The sequence below is a fragment of the Microcaecilia unicolor genome, chromosome 2 (genome assembly GCF_901765095.1).
Source record: "Microcaecilia unicolor chromosome 2, aMicUni1.1, whole genome shotgun sequence".
Lineage (NCBI taxonomy): Eukaryota > Metazoa > Chordata > Amphibia > Gymnophiona > Siphonopidae > Microcaecilia > Microcaecilia unicolor.
The window spans coordinates 183916199-183934659 of record NC_044032.1 but is presented as its reverse complement, the minus strand read 5'-3'; the positions used below and the strand labels follow the sequence as shown (position 1 = coordinate 183934659).

Here is an 18461-nt window from a genome sequence, read left to right as displayed (position 1 = left end):
AACATTCATTACTTAAGCTTGTTGAAACTGTTAATTCATCAAATGTCAGCAATCTGTAGCTAGGTTAAATGCATCTGTCTTAAAATTATCTGTTTCACATTTTTAATGTTTAACTCTTGATATTCCCTTCTGAGCTGGGGGTGCTATCATTTTCATAGTACATCCTTAATATCATCAACGCGTCTTTGTCTCTGTTATGCTTTTCCCTCTGCTATTTTTCACTTGCCCCTCCTGCCTTTTTTGAGTGCGAGTAGCATGGGACCAAGTTTGTTTTGATTTTTTATTTTTTCCCTGTGAGTAGCATGGACCAGTTTTGTTTTGAATTTTTTCTCGGTTCCATTTAATTTTGTTAGGGTTTTTGGCTCTTAAATTCTTTCTTTTTCTGTGGCTTGCGACCTGCTTAGGCCTGACGACCTGGCCAGGACATTTAAAAAAAAACATTTTTTTCTTAAACCGCTGAGCTATTTGATTTCACTGTCTGTTTTTCCTGACATGTTCCAGAAGACTCCTAGTGGGTTTAAAAAGTGGTGGAGGCGAAAGAGGACCATGTCTGTGGCAGATCCTCACAACTGGTGCCTACTGTGTCTTGGGCCTGACCAGAAGTCCTCTCATTGTAAACTCTGTTCTCAAATGCAGGAAGGAACACAGAAGAGCTCTGCATTAAAAACTTTGGCTTTCCGAAGTCTGGTGCATCAACAACGGCATTGGAGGTTACAGCATCAGGATCTGCAGCAGCATCAGGATCTGCAGCAGACACTGAGCATGCACTGACATCGAAGAGGTCTCCCCCTGCCTCAACATCATTTGTCGATAGTGCTTGCTCGAGATGAGCATCATTGGACCTGACACCAAGGACTCGTGATGACTCCGCATTGTCCTTGTCAGCACCAAGGGATGTTGTGCATCAAGTGAAGGAGAAGCAGCACAAGCATCAGTACTCCTCAGAGCATGGTGCCAGGAACTCCAGAGCACTGGCACTTCCAAGAAGTGTGCATCAGTCTTCATGAATCTGAGTCCTGACCTTTGATTCATCTTTTTCATCTTCACAGGCCGTCTCTGTACCAGCACTGGCCATGCCTTTTCTGATGCCTGTCCCCGAGGATTGGTTCCTGGTCATGTTAAAAGAGGAGCTGGAGCATATCCTAGACTGGCACAATGCCAAGGCATTGTGAGTGTTGGTGTTGGCCACGGTCAGGCTTCAGCCCATCCTACTCATCAGATGTTCATCGAAGCTGGTGCCCTGTTGGGCATCAGAGCTAGCACCGACTGATCTGGTGCTCCACTCCAGCCTATTGGGTGAGGAAGCAACTCTGAAGAGCAGGAGAGGACCTGTACCTTGGCATTCTCACCCAGACCTGGCCATGTGCCCAGTTGCCCAAGCCAGGTGCAGACTCGGACATATTACGAAGAGTACTTTGTTGAGTCTGATATGGACTACTCCAGGGGGTCTGAGGTTGAGCTAGAGGAGCCATTGAAGGAGGGATCTCTTGACCTGCCTTCAGACTTCTCTCCACCACAGGAAAGGAGAGTTCCCCAGAGCATTTCTTTTATAAACTTTCAGAGGGAGATGGCTGAGGCCATCCCATTTAATTTGGAAATAAAGGACAAGCCCAGGGTCAAGATGTTGGACGTCCTTGATTATGACTCCCTGCCTAAGGAGGATGTGACAGTGCCCATGCACAGCATCTTTAAGGCTATACAGATGAGGAATTGGGAGACCCCTCTCACTGTGCAGTCTTTACCAAAGTAGGCAGACTTTATATATAGAGTCCAGAAGGCTCCTGGATTCGAGAAGCAACTCTTCATCAGCCTCTAATTGAAGAACTTGGTCTGCAGTGTGGCAGAGTTTGTGGACACTGCCTCCAAAGAAAGCCTTGGAACACCGGCAGCTAGTAGCCAAGCAGAAGTGTTGAAAGCACGTAGCCCAAGCATCTTATGATGCTTTTGATGTGGTGTCCAGACTTTCTGCATTAGGTATTTGCATGTGCAGACTCGCTTGGCTGTGTGCCTCAGACCTAGAACCAGTGGTTCAAGAAAAGTTGATGGATGCCCCTTGCTGAGGAGACAGCCTTTGTGGGGACAAGGTGGAAGACCCCATTAAGAAGAGGACTGATTCCATCAAGTCCCTGTCTTGGCCCACTCTTCTGTGGCCTCTAGTTCATGGAGGGTTTCAGGCACCAGACGGAAAGGTTCTTATTACTCTCAAAGGCATAGGCTCACTTTCTTGATATGCCCTCCCCAGCAGTCCCAGGCTCTTGCTCCCAACCTCAGCAGCAGTGATCCAGAAATCCCAGCCAGCTCCCCAGTCTAAGTAGGGGACAAGCTTTTGAATGATTGCAGCAGATCATAGACGACGTAAAAGTGCTCATCCCAGATGGCCTTCAGATCAGAGGGAGGCTGAATTTTTTCCAAGCAGAGTGACCCCTTGTAACCTCAGACTGGTGGGTTCTTCAAATGGTCCAGGAGGGTTACATCCTCAGTTGGCTTCAACCTCCTCCAAATTGCACACTGACAGCATCAAGACTCAGCTCAGGTAGTTCTTGCAGAGGAACTCTCTGCCCCTCTGCAGGCCCATTTGGTGGAACCCATTCCACCAGGAGAAGAAGAGAAGGGATTCTGTTCCAAGTACTTCCTTGTGCCCAAAAAGGCAAGGAGATATCATCCCATTTTAGACCTAAGGGCCTTGAAAAAATATATGGTCAAAGAAAAGTTCAGGATGATTTCCCTGGGCACCTTTCTTCTCATGATTCAGGCAAACGATTGGCCATGCTGTCAGGACTAAAGGATGCTTACACCCACATCCAGATATGTCCCAGTCACAGGAAATTTCCCAGATTTTAAGTAGGGAAACACTGCTACCAGTTCTGCCATTTGGCCTTGCTCATCTCCGAATTTTTACAAAATGTCACGCTGTAGTTGCTATGCAGACTAGGATTGCATGCATTTCCTTATCTGGACAATTGGCTGGTAAAGAGCACATCAAAGGAAGGTGCTCAAGAATCAATGCTAAGGCTGTTCAGGTATTGGGAGTTGCTAGGGTTTGTTATCAACTACCCAAAGTCCCACCTGCTCCCAGTTCAACAATTGGAGTTTAAAGGAGCCTTGCTAGACACGGTTCAAGCTCCTCTGATAAGGGCGGATGCTCTTATTTACATCGTTCGTCAGGTTCAGCCCTTCCAGCAGGTCACATTTCGACAGATGTTGACATTGATGGGCCATATGGTCTCCATGGTGAATGTCACCCATTTGAAGAATCCAGTAGACTCCTAGCTTCCCATTGGTGCCAAGCCATGGGGAATCTTGGTCACCCCAGAGTTGGTACAGTCGCTTCTCTGGTGGGCAGTTTGGAGCAATTTGACTCAGATTCTTTCATTCCAAATTTCTCATCAGAAAATTCTTAGCACAGATGCACCCAACTTGGGATGGGATGCTCGTGTAGATAGGCTTCATATCCAGGTGTACTGGTCTGCTCAGGAGACATCAATCTCCTGGAGCTGTGAATAGTTTGGAACTCTTTAAAGGCTTTCAGAGATTGGCTGTTGAACCAAATTGTTCTAATTCAAACAATCAGGTTGTCATGTAGTATATAAACATACAGGATGGTATGGAATCCTTTTCCTTGTGTCAGGAAGCAGTCAGGATGTGGCAGTGGGCCTCCAGCCATGGCATGGTACTCAGGGCCAGGTATCTGGCAGGCAAAGACAACTGTCTGGCAAACTGGCTGAGCAGGGTGAAGCAGCCACACAAAGGTCTCTCAGTATGGGCATTTCTCAGAAGATCTTCTGAGAGCGGGGCTCCCCCTTGGTAGAGATCTCTGCCACTCATCTCAACAACAAAGTCTATCACTACTGCTCCAGATTCAAGTCAGATGGAAGACAAGTGTCAAATGCTTTTCTACTGGGTTGGGGGAAAGACCTTCTTTATGCGTATTCTCCCATCCCTCTCTACTGAAAGTCAAGCAGGACCAGGACACCATGGTCCTCATTGCACCTTCGTAGCCAAGACAGATTTGGTTCCCTTCTTCTGGAGTTATCCTCCAAAGAAACTTGGAGATTGGAGTGTTTTCCGACCATCAGCACCCAGAATGAGGGGTCTCTTCTTTATCCCAACATCCAATTCCTGGGCTTCATGGCTTGGTTGTCGAGAACATAGAATTTGCATCCCTTCAACTGTCTGGCGGTGTTTTCAAAATCCTGCTAGCTTCCAGGAAAGATTCCACTAAGAGGTATTGTCAAACGGAAGAAATTTACCATCTAGTGTGAGGGCAAAACCCTAGATCCTTTCCCTTGACCTACATAAAAACTGCTTCAGTGCATTCTATACCTTTCTATCCAGAAATGGTTTAAATATTTGAAGGCGCTTAGCTTTCTGCCCAACGGGGCTCTCCGTTTCACTTTTACATCAAGCTTCGTCATGGGACTAAGTGCTTTCCAATCCTATTCTTGTGCCACAATCTTGCTTAAGGGTCCAGTCTCTTGGAATATTAGCCCATCTCTGATCACAAGTAGGCCTCCTTCCTTCTCCAGAGAACCATTTCCGGACAGAAAGTGAAGCTAAGTACCTTTATATGTTTAAATTATTTCTTTAATATGGACTGAAGAAGATGAAAGTATACACTAAAAATTAATTAAAATTACAAAAATTATAAAGAATTATAAGAAAACTAAAAAGTTACAATAAAAAAATGGATGTTTTTGACCAATGATAATATTGGAGTCTATGAAGAGCTGGCACTTAGAAATTTTATCTGCTGCTGAGCAAGGACTTTTGAGGTCTTTTCCTTCATTAATTAAACTTAAACAAGCCTCACGGTGAGAAATATTTTAAGGTGATTAGATTTTCAGCGTAGTACTTTGCTATTTACAAGGAAGTTCGCTGAAGATTTTGTCTAGTTTGTTCTGTACGTACCATTTGGCAACATTAAAAAAAAAAAAAAAAGAGCATTCCTGATAAAGTGCACAATAAACCAATAACAGCAATGTAAACTTTATACAGTAAACAGGCAGCCAGAGTAATCGCATCAAATATGTGGTAATATGCTCAGATCATGGTAGGCCAAATAACATCTGCACTGCTGAGTTCTGAACAATTTGAAGTAGCTGGATACAAGAAACTGACAATCCCAAATAGATGGTGTTACAGTAGTCCAGCCTACTTAATACCATTGTCATGTCATGGCTCACAATGTCAGAGCCATGGCAGTGTCAGCAACCTATTTGAGATCATCCTCCATCGAGGAGATTTGTAGAGCTGCATGATGTGGTCTTCAATCCAAACATTCACATCTCATTACTGCCTTGAGCAGAATTCTCAAAATGACAGCTAGTTTGATTGGACAGCCTTTCAGAATTTTTTCAGAGTTTAGAATCCAACTGTACCCTCCAAGGCCCATTCGTTTTTGTTCCAGGTTGCACCTTCACGACAGGGACTTTTATATTAGAGTTATTGGTTCTGGTTGGCATTAGCCTTGTAAGTCCCTGTTGTCCATTGTTTGTTGTTTGGTGAGCCTGGTAGCTAGAGATTCCCACATGTGCGTATATAACATCCTGCTTGTCCTCGTTAAAAGCAAAGTTATTCACCTGTAGCAGGTGTTCTCGAAGGACAGCAGAACACCTTCCATAGGAGTTGAATTCTCTATGCTTTTTATCAAACTGCGGGTCCCCCGTGAGTCACAGACGCGAAGGCACACCCACATGCATGGTTGACCTGCCAAAAACTTCTAGAAGATAAAGGAACACTGGGCAGTGCCCTTTCCGGGGGCTTCATGGATGATATCATCCACATGTGAAATGTATATCCTGCTGTCCTCGGAGAACATCTGGTACAGGTGAGTAACTTCACTTTTTTGCAGAGTTCCCAGAGGCTCATTATGGATGTTGAATTTGTTGTAAAGGACATGTGATCTCCTTACTGCTGTTGCAGCAGTTATACTGTATCACTGAAAGCAGTTCCGTAGTATACAGTGCATCATAACCATTGTAGCCATTCCTATTTAGACATGGTGATGGAACAGAATTGATTTGGTATTAAAATACAAACTTGATTTCACATATAAATAAAAACAAATTAAAATTAGCTTGACTTGCTCTTTATTTTCTCCAAAGTTCCTTAGTTGTTCTACTTTATCAAATATTTTCTATTTGACAGCTAAAAAGAAGAGAGTTGGCTCATATGCAGGCCCTGGCAGAAGAGTGGAAAAAAAGAGATAGAGAGAGGGAGGCCCTAGTAAAGAAAAAGGTAAGAAATGACCTGTAAATATGGCAATATGTTTTGGGAATAGGGTCCAAGCCATGGGGTTCTTGCGCTTAAGTTGAAGTTGCTTTGAATTAATATTCAGGGTGAGGCTAAAAAAAATAAGTAACCCTCTACACATTTTTTACAGTTTTCTCAGCAACCGTTTTGAATTTCAGTAAGAAATTTTACTTATTTAGTCATCATACTTAACATATTACTATTAAACAACATTTAATTATCTTACTATATTGATGTTACTGACATTTTAGTTTTACTACCTAGCAATTTTTGCGTGTTAAAAATGTTTGAGCTAAAACACAGTAAAATAATGTCGTTCAAATGATATAATTAACCATGTGCCAGAATTTTGTAGTCAAATTTTCTTCACAGTGCTGAGTTTCCAGTTTTTGAGATGATATTACTACTACTGCATACAATTTCTATAGCGCTACTAGATGTACGCAGCGCTGTACACTTGAACATGAAGAGACAGTCCCTGCTTGACAGACCTTACAATATGCACCCACTATCATCTTTGCTCTGAAACCTTGTTCACGCAGTATCTGGGTTCTCATTTTGTCCGCTACTGACACTTTACCCATGTTTGTCATTCCGATCCGAAATGCCCTCTCCAGCAGGCCCAGGCTCTGCTCCCAACCTCGGCAGCAGTGGCCCAGAAGTCCCAGCTAGCTCCCCAGTCTAAGCAAGGGACAAGCTTTTGACTGATTGCAGCAGATCATAGACTATGTAAATGTGCCTGTCCAGGATGGCCTTCTGGTCAGTGGGATGTTGAATTTTTTTGCATTGGTCAGACCAACGCTCTGAGCTTTGAGGCTTTGTTTATTTAAATTTTGAGATTTTTGTACCCCCCCCCCCCCCCCCCCATAGTCTATGTTAGCCATTTTGTTAGCACACTGCTTGTTTCATGCTTGAGGATATTTTGAAAGTTTACTATCCCTTGTGTATTTTTACAGTTTTTATAGTACAAACATTTTTGAATGTACAAAAATTGCTGGGTGGTCACGCTAAAAAGTCCTTAACTTCGCAAGTAAAGCTGTAAAAGTTCACTTTCAAATTCCAAGAGATGCTGAGAAAACAGCAAAAAAAACTCTAGGGGGTTACTTTTTTTGCCTCATTCTGTATATTCAAAATTTTCCTTATTAAACTTCTGATTAACTTATAACTAATAATATGAAAAATTTGTCTTGTAAATACAGGGCCTGAAATTCGAAAGCACTTACACACAAAGCAGCAGCCATTTATAAAGATAAGTACATGTCCTAGGATTTTCAGCAGCACTATCCGGGTAATGACACTACAAATTCTCACAGTCCGCACCAGTGCTGCCTGGATAGGAGCAGAGTGAAAGTGATCCATGGGCATTCTCATAACTCTGGATAGCCAGTGATAGTCAGCTGCTATCTGTATAGGTATGTAGTTTAATTTATTTCACAAATGCTGTCCTAAATTAAACTGCATAGCTGTACTGGTAACAGCCGAATACTGTTACTTGTGCCAGTCAGTGGTCTCTATATATGTAATTAAATACTGCCACTGGCTTTCAAAAAGAAATGCTGTTTGTTCATTGACTTGATAGTTTTCAAATGGATGCAGTTGGCTAAAAAACCTGTTCATTAATTCTGATAGTGTGACGTAAGTAGCTCCTGATTTTGGTTTGTGTAATTGATTTGGAGGTAGCCACACAGTTCTTATTCATACATAATTGGGTTAAATATTGTGTACTGAGGAGGGCCACTCTCATAATGCTGATATATCTAACACACAAAGAGAAATGTACAAACAACTGATTAGTTAGAATCACTGTAGATTCTCATATGAATGAACATGGTTTTGAATTCTTTATGAGCAGGTGCCAACAGCACCTTAATTTGTAACTCATCTTGCATATGAAAAATTAAATAATTAAATCCAAAAATAGTCTTTTTGGACTAGATGAGACATGTCTTTTTTTTTTCCTACTTAAATCAAATTGGTGCGCATTTACAGGGCAATTCTGTGATTTAAGTCCTCACATTTATGTGTGTACGTAAATGCTAGAATGGGGCTGGTTTGAAAATTTGCATTTAAATTACATGGCACATATTTGCACGCAGGCCAGATACTGTTTTCGTCGCCACCACTTCCACCAGGAGGCCACTCCATGAATTCACCACCCTTTTCTTGAAGTATTTCCTCGAGTTACTTCTGAGTTTATGCCCTTTCATCTTCATCCTATGCCCCCCACTTTGATCCAGAGCTTCCTTCCAATTCAAAGCCTCTCGCATCCTGTGCGTTTGTCACATAAGTATTTAAATGTCTCTATCATATCTCCCCTCTCCCATCTTTCTTCCAAAGTATACATATTGATATCTTTAAGTCTATCCCCATACGCTTTATTACGAAGACCACTGACTATTTTAGTAGCTGTTCTCTGGACCGACTCCATCCTGTTTATATCTTTTTGAAGTGCGGTCTTCAGAACTGTACACAGTATTCTAAAAGAGGTCTCACCGGACTGTCATGATTGTGGCCGTGACCCCCCCCCCCCCCCCCCCCCAAGACTTACCTTATTTCTGGGGGTCAGCTTCTTAGCTGGCTTCTGTTTCTTCTGTCTGTCCTTTCTAAGCTAGCTCTGTCTCCGTGTGCTGGCTGCTTCCAGCAGCATGGCTCTAATTGCTTCACTATACTGCAGCTGTGTGGGTTAAGCCTCTCTGTGTTTCAGTATGCTGGCTGCCTGTGTCTGGTAGTTGTGACATCATCAGGCAGGGCCTTGATAAGGAAGTGGTGTTCTTCCCTTCAGGTCCTTTGCAACGTTTTGCTTTAGGTCCAGGCTAGTGTTGGTGCAGTGTGCACTTTTGACTTACGTGTTTAGCTTCCCTGCTTTTTCCTTGTGGCTCCCCTGCTTTCCCTTTTGGTGATGTTAGAAGCACTTCTGTTTTGCTGTTAGAAGTTCTTCTGGTTTTGGTGCTGTTAGAAGCACTTCTGTTAGTGGAGTGCTTAGGAGCATTCCTGATTAGTTTAGTGCTTAGGAGCACTTCTGTTAGTGGAGTGCTTAGGAGTACTCCTGATTAGTTTAGTGCTTAGGAGCACTTCTGTTAGTGGAGTGCTTAGGTGCAACTTTGTTAGTTTATGTGTTTAGCTTCCGTACCTTCTCCTTGTGGCTCACCTGCTTCCCCTTTGTTAGTTTAGTGCTGTGGAGCACTGCTGTAGCTTGGTGCTTAGGAGCACCCCTGTTAGTTTAGTGCTTAGGCATTCTTCTGTTAGTATAGGGCTTAGGAGCACTTCAGTCTGGTTGCGCTATAGGAACACTTCTGAGTTGCTGGGTTTCCCTGCTTTCCCCTGGGGCTTCCCTGCCTTTCCTTTTGGTGTTTGGGAGCAATTCCATCTTATCTTGGCCCTGTGTTCCTGGTTTGTGCAAGCTTGCGTGGTATGCCAGGGTCTGAGGTGGTCCCTCAGCCCTAGTCCCATTCCTGGTCCTGGTACTGTCAAGCTTGTTCTAGTATCCCAGCCCCTGTTTATCCTGTATCCGGTAAGTCCTGCCGGCCGCTTGAACCCAGGGGCTCAACTCCTGGGGGACAGTGGCTAAGTGCAGGTGAAGCAGTGCGAACCAGTCCGGTGTCCTCCAGTCCAGGGGGTTCCAGTCCATTTGTTCCAGCTCGCTGGGCGGTGCCTGCAGTCCTTGCCTGTGCTGGTGAGCTGGCCCAGTGTTGGTTCGTGGGTTTTGCCTGCTGCTGTCGCTCCTTGTCAGCAGCCCAAGGACTCATGTTTGCTCCAGAGCCCGTCCCCGCGGGCTCTGAACCTGAGAACCTGACACAGTCTTATACAGGGACATCATTACATCCTTTCTTCTACTGGCCATTCCTCTCCCTATGCACCCAAGCATCCTTCTAGCTTTTGCCGTCGCTTTTTCTACCTGTTTGGCCACCTTAAAGTCATCACACATGATCACACTCAAATCCCGCTCCTCTTTTGTGCACAGATGTTAGTTACCCCCTAAACTGTATTGTTCTCTTGGGTTTTTGCTTTCCAAATGCATGATCCTGTATTTTATAGCATTAAATCTAAACTGCCAAATTCCAGACCAGTTTCGCTAAGTCATTCCTCATGTTATCCACACCATAAGTGGTGTCTGCCCTATTGCAGATTTTGGTATCATCCACAAAGAGGAAAGCCTTACCAGACGGCCCTTCAGCAATATCGCTTACAAAAATATTAAAAACAAACGTCCCAAGAACTGAACCTTGCTGCACACCACTGGTAAACATCCTTTTTCTCAAAATGAGTTCCATTTACCACTATCTTCTGTTGTCTTGTACTAGGCTGCACGTTTGGTCATGCTATTCTTATAAAAAAACACTCAGGCAAAGTTAGAAGAAGACAAGGAATTTTTATTTCTCACTAGCAACAGCACAAGAAATACTATTGGCTCTTGGTATTAGTAGTTTTACAGAACAGAGTCTAACAATAGGAAGGAAAGTTTTATTCCTCATATAAAGGTCACAAAACAGAGAGAAAGAAAGAAAGAATTAGCTATAGAGAATTAGTTTCTATCGGGGGGGGGGGGGGAGGGGAGTACCCCCCCCCCCCCCCCCCGGAAATAGGGTGTGACAAGGATATGAAACTCTCCTGCCATCCGGACTATTTCAGAGTCTCTTTAGATGAGCAGTTACTTATATACCCTTCCCATCACAAAGGACCACCTCATATACCACCTCGTATATCACCCAATCAGCAATCCTACAAGTACATAGGAGACCTGTGATAGGGCCTTAGTGTCCTTGCCACACCTCTGCTTAATATCAAACAGTTGGGATGTCATGACAACGGGGGGGTCTTGTCAGTTTGTTTGTAACAAGACGGTTGGTTGGGTTGGGATGTCATGACAATGGTCTTTTCAGTTTGTGGTCAGCCAGAAATTCCTGTCTTGCCACTATCAGTGGGAACTCACAGTAACATACAGAAATAAGCAGACCCAAAAGAAAAGGCCAGAAAATTCCAGAACATCTTCCACGCAACCAGTTCCTAACCTAGTCAGTTCAAAATTCTCTTACTTACCTATAAATACACTTGATCTGCAGCCCCTCATTACCTCTCTACCCGAAACCTCTGCTCACAGGTCAAATCCCTCCTCTCAGTACCCTTCTCCACCACCGCCAACTCCAGGCTCCACCCTTTCTGCCTCGCCTCACCCTATGCTTGGAATAAACTCCCTGAGCCCATACGTCAAGCCCCCTCCCTGCCCATCTTCAAATCCTTACTCAAAGCCCACCTCTTCAATATCGCCTTCGGCACATAACCATTATACCTCCATTGAGGAAATCTAGACTACCCCAACTTGACATTTCGTCCTTTAGATTGTAAGCTCCTTTGAGCAGGGATTGGCCTTCTTTGTTAAACTGTACAGCGCTGCGTAACCCTAGTAGCGCTCTAGAAATGTTAAGTAGTAGTATTTTAGGGCCCATACCGAGGGCACTCAGTTAATTTATTAGTCATCTGTGTGGAACTGTGTCAAAGGCTTAGTCAAAACTCTAAATATACCACATCTATCACTCTTTCTCGATCCAACTCGCTAGTCACCCAGTGAAAGAAATTAATCAGATTTGTCTGACAAGACCTGCCTCCAGTGCTCTGGCTCTAGAGAAGCATTGAAAAGGTCAGCCAGCGGAGCCACTAGAAATTCCCTAAGTTATTTCAGTACCCTTAGATGTATGCCATCTGGTCCCATCACTTTGTTCATCTTTAGTTTAACCAGCTCGTCATGAACACAATCCTCTGAAAATCATTCAGGGACTACTACCCCTCCATTCCTATTTGTGTTTGTCTTCTATGGTCCTACTCCCGGCGCTTCAGCTGTGAGCATAGAACAGAAATATTTGTTAAACAATTCCACCTTATTATTATTTTTTAATGTTTGAATATTTTTATTAACCATCATCACAATACAGCAATGCAAACTTATCCATTTTATCCCCGTTTCCCCCCTCCCCCTCCCCTCCCCCCTCCCAGCTCTATAATTCCGCCTTATTTTTATCAGCTTCTACATATTCCTCCCTTCACCTTTGAGCCTCACAGTGCCACTTTTGCACTTCTTCCTATCACTAATTTATCTATAAAATGTCTTATCCTCCCTATTGTACCCTATTGGCTAATTTTTTCTTCCAATTGCATCTTTGCGTTCCTGACTACTCTACCAGCTACTTTTAGCTTTTCCAGATATTAAGAACATAAGAACATAAGTATTGCCATACTGGGACAGACCGAAGGTGCATCAAGCCCAGCATCCTGTTTCCAACAGTGGCCAGTTCAGGTCACAAATACCTGGCAAGATCCCAGAAAAGCTCAATACATTTTATGATGCTTATCCTAGAAATATATAAACTGAGGAGAAAGTCACTGGGAATACTTGCAGTTAACAACCAGGTGGAGTCTCATATCACTTGGCACGGATATTCATATCACTCCCCTGGTGACTCTATCAACGTGCATAGGTTTAATCATCGACTAAAAAACCACCTCCACCCTAATGTTGTAATTGCAATGATACTAACTTATATTCTCACACATCATGTGCAGATAGATATATGAATATACAGAAAGACACTTAGCTTAAGGAGCATGTATACTCCATGATTCAGATTGGCGTGTGTAGAAGCCCCGACAGTGCCTGTTTCGCTATGCTTCTTCTGGGGGAAACTCACACGATTTAGCCTGATAAAACAAATCACAAAGTGTCACATATAATTTTCAACCCAACTGCAGGTATTCTAATAACATTCATATTAACTAACGTGGACTTACTGTATTGTGTCTAAACACAGCTTCTTGGCTGTCAATGTAAAATGGCGCCTCTACTCGCATAAAACCAACGGGCTACCGGAAATAACTACTCGTCATTTCCGTGACAAGGGAACTTGGGTGCTCACATAAAACTACCCCATTGCAATATTGTGTTGAGGCCCTCTGGTTCTACCGTGTTCAACTGGTGTATCCAGAAGGTCTCAAGTTGTAACAACTTCCTATTGAAGTCGCCTCCTCTTATTGCTGGATCGACACGTTCAATTACTTTACATTTAAGATCTTCAAAATTATGGTTGTTAGCCACACAGTGTTGGACTAAAGGGGCACCAAAATTGCATGCATTAATCCTCGATTTATGCTCTATCAATCTGGCATGTAACGACCTGATAGATTTACCTACGTATAACTTGCTGCATGGGCACTGCGGGTGATCTAGGGGCCAAATTGCTTCAAACACATTATCCATATAAGATTTTAAAGAAAGCGTATACACGCGCTAAGTTTAATAATAGAGAACTATTATTGCAACCAAGTCATTCAACAAAGCAGGCAGAGGACATTCTAACCTGTGTGCTACGTTATGTTCCCGGAGGGGAAGCAATAGCAGACATTATCAGACGTCATTGGGACGTAATGAGATCACACCCCCTTTTTGAGAACTATACAGTGAGGACAGCCTTTTCCCGATCGCAGAACTTAAAGGAGATTTTGAGTCCAGCTTATTTACCAGCCATATCAGATAAGAATAAATCTCACGGGCAGGAAAAAATGGGACACTTTATGTGTGGTAGACCTCACTGTAAGACATGTGAGATCACAGAAGTATTCCCAGTGACTTTCTCCTCAGTTTATACATTTTTCAGTAGTCGATACTTATAATTGGAGGAAGTCAAGCCATACAGTTTTTTGTTATCCTAGAAATAAGCAGTGGATTTTCCCCAAGTCCATTCTAATAATGGCTTATGGACTTTTGTTTTAGGAAGTTATCCAAACCTTTTTTAAACCCCGCTAAGCTAACTGCTTTTACTACATTCTCTGGCAACAAATTCCAGAGTTCAATTACACATTGAGCGAAGACATATTTTCTCCGATTCATTTTAAATTCACTACTTTCAAGCTTCATTGCGTGCCCCCTAGTCCTAGTATTTTTGAAAAGAGTAAACAAGTGATTCACGTCTACCCTTTCCACTCCACTCATTTTTTTTGCAAATTTGTTTTTTATTGAATTGTATCAAGTCAAAAACAGTAACAGTCCATATATATGAAAACATGTAAACAATTCAACCATTATTTTCCCAAACAAGAGCATTCATAGATCAAAGCTAGTCATAGTAGAGAGCTTGGGTTCTTATAGCCCTCTACACAGAATTGGGAATCAGCTATTAACCCCTCTATTCGCACTCCCCTCCTACCACCCCCCCCCCTCTCTAACTTCAACATTTTTATTAGTGAAGGTACAAATATTCATCACCAAGCATTAAACTTAACTTACAAAGTCACAACTGGTTACCAACAAATCCAACTAATCATACTAACCATTGCACCATTCATTTTATTCTCTCTCCCTTCATTCCCATCTCCCCCCACCTCTCCCCCCCCAAAACCAATAACAAACCCCTTTCCCCCCTCCCTCCCCACAACCCAACCACTCCCCATATTACTCCACTCATTATTTTATAGACCTCTATCATATCTCCTCTCAGCCGTCTTTTCTCCAAGCTGAAGAGCCCTAGCCGTTTTAGCCTTTCCTCATAGGGAAGTTGTCTCATCCTCTTTATCATTTTGTCGTCCTTCTCTGTATCTTTTCTAATTCCACTGTATCTTTTTTGAAATGTGGTGACCAGAATTGCACACATTATTCGAGGTGCAGTCGCACCATACAAAGGCATTATAATGCCCTCATTTTTGTTTTCCATTCCTTTCCTATTAATACCTAACATTGTATTTGCTTTTTTAGCCGCCACTGCACACTGAGCAGAGGGTTTCAATGTATCAATTGTGACACCTAGATCCCTTTTCTGGTCGGTTACTCCTAATGTGGAACCTTGCATCATGTAGCTTTAGTTCGGATTCCTCTTTCCCACATGCATCACATCAGAAAATGGAAGAAGGAACCGACTAAAAATAATAAGAAACAGCATAAGGAATGTCAAGTGAAATGCAAAGCGCGGATACGGCAGGCAAAGAAGGACTTAAAAAAAAAGATTGCATCGGAGGCAAAAACTCATAATAATTTTTTTTTTTTTTTAATGTATATTAAAAGCAGGAAGCTGGCAAAAGAATCGTTTGGACTGCTGGATGACCGAGGGGTAAAAGGGGCAATCAGGGAAGAAAAAAGCCATAGCAGAGAGATTAAATGAATTCTTTCCTTCGGTCTTCACCGAGGAAGATTTGGGAGAGATACGTGGGAGGTGGTGGAGAGGAAAACGGTAACGGAATTCAAACATGCATGGGATAAACATAAAGGAATCCTGTTCCGAGGGAATGGATCCTTAGAAGCTTAGCTGAAATTAGGTGGCAGAGCCGGTGCTGGGAGGCGGGGCTGGTGGTTGGGAGGTGAGGATATTGCTGGGCAGACTTATACGGTCTGTGCCAGAGCCGGTGGTTGGGAGGCAGGGATAGTGCTGGGCAGACTTATACGGTCTGTGCCCTGAAAATGACAGATACAAATCAAGGTAAAGTATACACAAAAAGTAGCACATAATGAGTTTACCTTGTTGGGCAGACTGGATGGACTGTGCAGGTCTTTTTCTGCCGTCATCTACTATGTTACTATGAAATGGTATTCGAAGCTGACGAGTCGGAAAAACTGAATGAAATCTGTATAAACCTGGAGGATGTAATGGGGCAATTTGACAAATTGAAGAGTAGCAAATCTGGACCGGATGGTATCCATCCCAGAGTACTGATAGAATTGAAAAATGAACTTGCGGAACTATTGTTCATAATATGTAATTTATCTTTAAAATCAAGCTTGGTACTGGAAGACTGAAGAGTGGCCAGTGTAACGCCAATTTTTAAAAAAGGTTCCAGAGGAGATCCGGGAAATTATAGACCGGTTAGCTTGACGTCGGTGCTGGGCAAAATGGTAGGGACTATTATAAAGAACAAAATTACAGAGCATATTCAAAAGCATGGATTAATGAGACAAAGCCAACATGGATTTAGTGAAGGGAAGTCTTGCCTCACCAATCTACTACATTTCTTTGAAGGGGTGAACAAACATGGATAAAGGTGAGCCGGTTGATATTGTGTATCTGGATTTTCAAAAGGCATTTGACAAAGTACCTCATGAAAGACTTCAGAGGAAATTAGAGAGTCATGGGATACGAGGTAGTGTCCTATTGTGGATTAAAGCTGGTTAAAAGATAGAAAACAGAGAGTAGGGTTAAATGGTCAGTATTCTCAATGGAGAAGGGTGGTTAGTGGGGTTCCCCAGGGGTCTATGCTGGGACAGTTGCTTTTTAACATTTATAAATGACCTAGAGGTAGGAGTTACTAGTGAGGTAATTAAGTTTGCTGACAACTCAGTTATTCAAAATTGTTAAATCGCAAGAGGATTGTGAAAAATTACAAGAGGACCTTACCAGACTGGGAGACTGGGCATCTAAATGGCAGATGGCGTTTAATGTGAGCAAGTGCAAAGTGATGAACGTGGGAAAGAGGAACCCGAATGATAGCTGCGTAATGCAAGGTTCCATGTTAGAAGTCACCGACCAAGAAAGGGATCTAGGTGTCGTCATTGATGATATTTTGAAACCTTCTGCTCAGTATGCTACGGCGGCTAAGAAAGCAAATAGAATGTTAGGAATTATTACGAAAGGAATGGAAAACAAAAATGAGGATGTTATAATGCCTTTGTATCACTCCATGGTGCGACCACAACTCAAATACTGTGTTTAATTCTGGTCATCGCATCTAAAAAAAGATATAGTGGAATTAGAAAAGGTGCAGAGAAGGGCGACAAAAATGAGAGAGGGGATGGGACGACTTCCCTATGAGGAAAGGCTAAAGCGGCTAGGGCACTCCAGCTTGGAGAAAAGACAGCTGAGGGGAGATATGATAGAGGTCTATAAAATAATGAGTGGAATGCATCTGTTTACTCTTTCCAAAAATACTAAGACTAGGGGGCATTCGATGAAGCTACAAAGTAGTAAATTTAAAACGAATCGGAGAAAAAGTTTCTTCACTCAACTTGTAATTAAACTCTGGAATTCATTACCAGAGAATGTGGTAAAGGAGGTTAGCTTAGCGGGGATTAAAAAAAAGGTTTGGACGGCTTCCTAAAGGAAAAGTCCATAGACCATTATTAAAATGGACTTCGGGAAACTCCACTGCTTATTTCTGGGATAAGCAACATAAAATGTTGTGTATTTTGGGGGGATCTTGCTAGGTTCTTGTGACCAGGATTGGCGACTGTTGGAAACAGGATGCTGGGCTTGATGGACCTTTGATCTATCTCAGTATGGCAATACTTATGTACTTGTGTATTTATTTGGATGTCCAGTCTCCTAGTCTCATAAGGTCGTCTTGCAATTTTTCACAATCCTCTTGTGATTTAACAACTTTGAGTAACTTTGTGTCATCAGCAAATTTAATTATCTCACTAGTTACTCTCATCACTAGATCATTTATAAATATGTTAAAAAGCATTCCCTGGGGAACCCTACTAGATACCATTTTCCATTGAGAATACTGACTATTTAGCCCTACCCTCTGTTTTCTATGTTTTAACCAGTTTTTAATAATCCAGAATAGAACACTACTTCCTATCCCATGACTCTCCAGTTTCCTCTGGAGTCTTTCATGAGGTACTTTGTCAAATGCCTTTTGAAAATCCAGGTATACAGTATTGACCAACTCACCTTTATCCACACCTTCAAAGTAATGTAGTGGATTGGTGAGGTATGATTTCCCTTCACTAAATCCATAAGTTCATAAGTAATGCCACACTGGTAAAAGACCAAGGGTTCATCGAGCCCAGCATTCTGTCCACGACAGCGGCCAATCCAGGCCAAGGGCACCTGGCAAGCTTCCCAAACGTACAAACATTCTATACATGTTATTCCTAGAATTGTAGATTTTTCCCAAGTCCATTTAGTAGTGGTTTATGAACTTGTCCTTTAGGAAATCGTCTAACCTCTTTTTAAAATCTGCCAAGCTAACCGCCTTCACCACGTTCTCCGGCAACGAATTCCAGAGTTTAATTATGCGTTGGATGAAGAAACATTTTCTCCAATTTGTTTTAAATTTACTACACTGTAGTTTCATTGCATGCCCCCTAGTCCTAGTATTTTTGGAAAGTGTGAACAGACGCTTCACATCCACCTGTTCCACTCCATGTTGTCATTTGTCTTCATCTTTCTGTGATCTCTTGTAGTTTATAAAGGCTAACGTTTTTTTTCCTTACCTTTTTAGCTACTTCTTTT

At 42.6% G+C, this 18461-nt stretch overlaps 1 protein-coding gene across 1 annotated transcript in view; it reads left to right on the top strand.

The window, feature by feature from the left end:
* The window catches only part of CEP120 (centrosomal protein 120), a 410430-nt gene that overhangs the window by 213195 nt on the left and 178774 nt on the right, over window positions 1-18461 (top strand). The window contains 1 exon segment of the mRNA XM_030193546.1: window positions 6148-6237. Coding sequence (XP_030049406.1) covers window positions 6148-6237 — 90 coding nt within the window.